This window comes from Morone saxatilis, unplaced genomic scaffold, assembly GCF_004916995.1.
Source record: "Morone saxatilis isolate NCDOM2014 unplaced genomic scaffold, NCSU_SB_2.0 Contig5, whole genome shotgun sequence".
Lineage (NCBI taxonomy): Eukaryota > Metazoa > Chordata > Actinopteri > Moronidae > Morone > Morone saxatilis.
In genome coordinates this window covers 25,880,866-25,885,664 of record NW_023340095.1, presented here as the reverse complement: position 1 = coordinate 25,885,664, position 4,799 = coordinate 25,880,866, and the positions used below count along the sequence as shown (strand labels likewise).

The following is a 4,799-nucleotide window of genomic DNA, read 5'->3' as shown; positions in this document are numbered from 1 at the left end:
ATCAGCGCAATCTAAAGACATTTCGACGATTCATCATGAAAAAGAAAGTTGTCATAACTTCAGTGTACATGGTCAAATCTCAGTGAAACTTCACGGTTGATAAGAGTCCAGCCCTGAACACGTCTACATGACAATGTTCAGATATAGTTATAGCGCCACCTAATGGCAACAGGAAGTAAGCACTGCGTTGTGATTTTAATCCGATTTCTCTGAACTTTTCATGTTTCGACCCACACGTGTTACACCTTCACGTGACGCGGCCGCAGAACACCCGAGTTGCGTGGAGTGCGAGGGCCCGTTCATCGCTGCGTACACTTATTGAACTAAATCCTTGAAAATTAACATTTAATAGTCTTTCCACATAATCTTTTTTATCATCATTTAATAACCTCTGAATTCCTATTAGTGGAGTACACTAATATTAGATTTTTCATTAGCTGTGTACTGCAGGGTGGTTGTTCACCAGGTTGCTGATATTATGTCCAGCTGTCTCTAATTTTGAGCTGTGATTGTATGTTAATAAATAGACTTAGACTTGAGAAGGGACAGTATGAAGGCATTACATAAACTTTGTTTCTCACCAGGTCTTTGCACCACATGCAGTATGGCCCAGATCTGATACAATCCTCGCAGGAGTTGATCACAGACTTCAAGCAAACCTCCGCTTGTTGACACAGTCCTGCATAAAAAACACAATTCATGCCTCAAAGTTTCATGAAGAAACTGTAAAATCACAACCAATTATAACATTTAAATAATACACTATGGACACAAATAATTCATATTCTTTATTTTTAGATCTATAGAAATGAAATATATTTTGCAGGGGTGGGTGAATCAATTCCTGTACTATGCATAATACTGAAACCATGTCCTGTTTTAATTATCAATACTAGTGTCAATAACATCAATACAAAACAACAGCATGCCTCATTATTATTATTTCTTTACACATTAAACATTTGTTATTCCCAAATAATCTTTATTATGTTAATGTGTGTGATGTCTTAAAATAACATGTACATGATATGAACTGTATGATGTTTGTTTTCTAAGATAATTTTTTTAGTCTGAACATTACTTAATATTGAATCTGCCAATTTTATTTTGGCTTTTCATTCTATTTCACTTCCTTAACAAAATGGTGTTACATATATCTGGGCGGCTGTGGCTCAGAGGCAGAGCAGGTTGTCCACTAATCAAAAGGTTGTTGGTTCAATCTGCATGTCAAAGTATCCTTGAGCAAAATACTGAATCCCCCTGTGTGAATGTGTGTGAAAGTGCGCATATGTTCTCCCTGGATCGCCACCTTGCCGTTGTGGAGAACCTTGTGTGTTCTAATGAGCCTGAGAGCAATGCCGTCTGGAGCTTAAGCTCCTGGTAGGGTCACCCATGGTGGTAAGGTTGAGGGGGAGGTTCCAGACAAAGCGCGATCCAAGACCTCAATGGCGGATGTGGCGGAGGATGACAATGTGATAATGGTCATACATTGGAGCCTGGAACGTGCGGACCCTCATGGAAAACAAAAAGAGTGATCGACCTGAAAGGCACACTGCCATCATCTCAAGGGAGCTAAATAGATTCCAGATCGACATTGCAGCGCTCTCTGAAACCTGACTGGCTGATGATGGGGGGCAGCTCAAGGAGGACAAAGGCGGATACACTTTCTTCTGGAAGCCTGCAAATGAGCCACGTATCCATGGTGTGGGTTTTGCTATTAAGAACAGCCTCATCAACCACCTCTATGAACTCCCTGTGGGCATCAATGAACACCTGATGACCATACGCCTTATGCTTACAAGCAGTCAAATGACCTTCTATGCTGATCTTGACAAAACTCTATCCAAAGTCCCCAAGGAGGACAAGATAATCCTACTTGGGGATTTCAATGCCAGAGTGGGACGAAACCACCATTTATGGAGAGGCACGCTAGGGAAAGAAGGGATTGGAAACACAAACTCCAATGGCACACTACTGCTGACAAAGTGCTCAGAACACAACCTGGTCATCACCAACACACTCTTTCGCCAAAAGAACACATTCAAAACATCATGGATGCATCCGCTCTAAACTCTGGCACCTCATCGACTACGTCATTGTCCGCACCAAAGACCGCCGTGATGTGCTTAATACCAGAGCAATGACCAGTGCAGACGACTGCTGGACTGACCACCGCCTTATTCACTCCATCATGTCTATCCACTTAATGCAGAAAAGAAGGATGCAGAAAAGAAAGAGCCGGACAAAACTTAACATTGAGCGTCTGGGTGATACCACCTACCAACAACAGCTCCAGGCGGCCCTCAGTGCAGACCTGCCCAAGCAGTATCCAACTGATGCTGAAAGACACTGGGGCAGGCTCTCTTCTACCATCATTAACTGCAGCAAAAGCATCCTTGGTCACAAAAAGCGGAAACATCAAGACTGGTATGATGAAAACGACACCGAAATTCAACAGCTCCTAGCCATCAAGCGGCAAACTTTTATCACCTGGCAAAATAACATCAACTGCAAGGTTAAAAGAGCAGCTCATGCCAAAGCGAAGGCAGCCGTCCAATCAAACATTAGGAAACTGAAGAACCAGTGGTGGACAAAGAAGGCTCTGGAGATCCAGCAGCTTGCTGACTCTGGAGATACCAGAGGATTCTTTGATGCCACAAGAGCAGTATATGGCCCCAGCTACCTTTGCCTAACCCTACTTCACTCTAAAGATGGGCTCACGCTGCTGAAAGATAAGGAAGCAATAGCAAACAGGTGGAAAGAGCATTACGAGGATCTTCTGAACAGGGACACCACTCCTGAGATGGAGGCCCTCGAAAAACTCCCTCAACAGCCCATAAATGAGAGCATGGGGGAACCACCCAGCCTGGAAGAGGTGCAGGATGCTATTAGGATGATGAAGAACAACAAGGCTGCTGGTCCTAATGGCATTCCAGCAGAAGTCCTAAAGGAAGGCGGCCCTGATCTCCTTATACACATCCATGCTCTGCTTCTCAAAATATGGGAACAAGAGAAAATCCCTGCACAACTTAAGGATGCCCTGGTTGTCTCCATCTTTAAGAAAGGAGACAAGGCAGACTGCAGGAACTACACTGGCATTTCTCTCCTGTCCACCACAGGAAAAAAGCCCTGACTCAGGTTTTGGCCAACATACTCACCCCTCTGTCAGAAAGCATCCTTCTAGAGTCTCAAAGTGGTTTTCGCCCAAACAGAGGCACGACAGACATGATATTCATTGCTCGCCAACTTCAAAGAACATGTCAGCCTCAGTCCTCAATGGCAGCGGAGATGAAACAGAACCCTTCAGGGTTGACAAAGGAATCAAACAAGGATGTGTCATTTCTGCTGTTCACACTGTTCTCCATCTTCATTGCTTGCTATCCTCCATCTCACAGGTAAACATCTGCCCCAGGGAGTCAAGATTATGTGCAGAACAGACGGGCAACTCTTTAACATCAATCGATTCAGGGCTAAAGGTCGAACCACTACCATATCCATCATGGAGCTGCAGTATGCGGACGACAACGCCCTTGTAGCCCTCTCAGAAGAGGACCTACAGTGCATTCTGGTTGCCTTCACAAAAGCATATAAACAGCTTGGTCTAGCCATCAACATCAGTCACCACCAAACAGTACTCCTGTCCTGCCCCCAAACATCTCAATTGACAACATCAAATTGGAAAATGTGGATCACTTCCAATATCTGGGCAGCCTCCTATCATCAAAAGCCAACATTAACGATGAAATACACCACCGCCTCAGCTGTGCCAGTGGGGCTTTTTCAAGGCTAAGGAAAAGAGTTTTCAAGAACCGCAACCTTCTGGCAAAGACCAAAATCCTGGTCTACAAAGCCATAATGCCACCCACTCTACTGTATGTATCAGAGGCCTGGACCACATACAGAAGGCACTTAAAGGCGCTAGAGGCATATCACCAGAGATGCCTCCGGAAAATCCTCAGGATCAGTTGGGAGGCACCAAAACCAGCGTCCTGGAGGAGGCCGGCATTCCCACCATCACTGCCACCATCGCTCAACACCAGCTTAGATGGACTGGTCATGTTGTCAATATGCCTGACTTTTGCCTTCCAAAACAAGTCCTCTACTCCCAGCTTGCTGAAGGAAAACGTGCCATTTACCATTTACCATAGCATGTCTCTTGATAACAGGATAAAAAGTTATATATCTCTATACATTTTGTGTGTTTTTATTATTATTAGTATCAATAGCATTGGTCATTCTATTTATTGATATAAAAATAAGTAACAAAAGTTGTTTATTTATTTGGGCTTTTATTGCCTTTAATTGAAAGTGACAGCTGAAGAGTGACCAGAAAGTGAGGAGAGAGAGGGGATAACACGCAGCAAAGGGCTGCAGCTTGGACTCACACCTTTAGATGCTGTAGCAAGGACGCAGCCGTGGCACATGGGGTGCCAACTCCACCTGGTGAGCTATCCGGGCACTAAAATAAAAAATTACATTTTAAGTTTTTAAAACTTACCATTTCTGCCCATCAGCAAGAGCATAAAAAACAGCAAACATGGATCCATGTCCTGGTGACAAAAACAAATAAAAAATGTTTTCTCTTAGAACAATATACAATAGATCACAATTAAAATTATAAGATTTCCATACAGTACAACATTGTCCTGACTGTCTGGAGCCCCTGAAGTCCCCAAAAGGAAATATTTTTTTTATTGTGCGAACAAAATATTTACTATAAATTCATATGCATCTCTAACGGCTTCAGATGCACAGCCATCATATAATTAAGAGAACAGCTTATCAAGTTTTATTTTCAC

The 4,799-nt window shown here is 43.3% G+C and overlaps 1 protein-coding gene across 1 annotated transcript in view; it reads right to left on the bottom strand.

Annotated features, from left to right (window-relative positions):
• Positions 1–4,799, bottom strand: part of itgb2 (integrin, beta 2) — a 25,277-nt gene that overhangs the window by 15,049 nt on the left and 5,429 nt on the right. The window contains exons 2-3 of the mRNA XM_035676612.1: positions 4,499–4,550; positions 582–679 (exon numbers count right to left, since the gene is read on the bottom strand). Coding sequence (XP_035532505.1) covers positions 582–679; positions 4,499–4,547 — 147 coding nt within the window. The 5' untranslated portion in view covers positions 4,548–4,550. The remainder of the gene's footprint in view (positions 1–581; positions 680–4,498; positions 4,551–4,799) is intronic.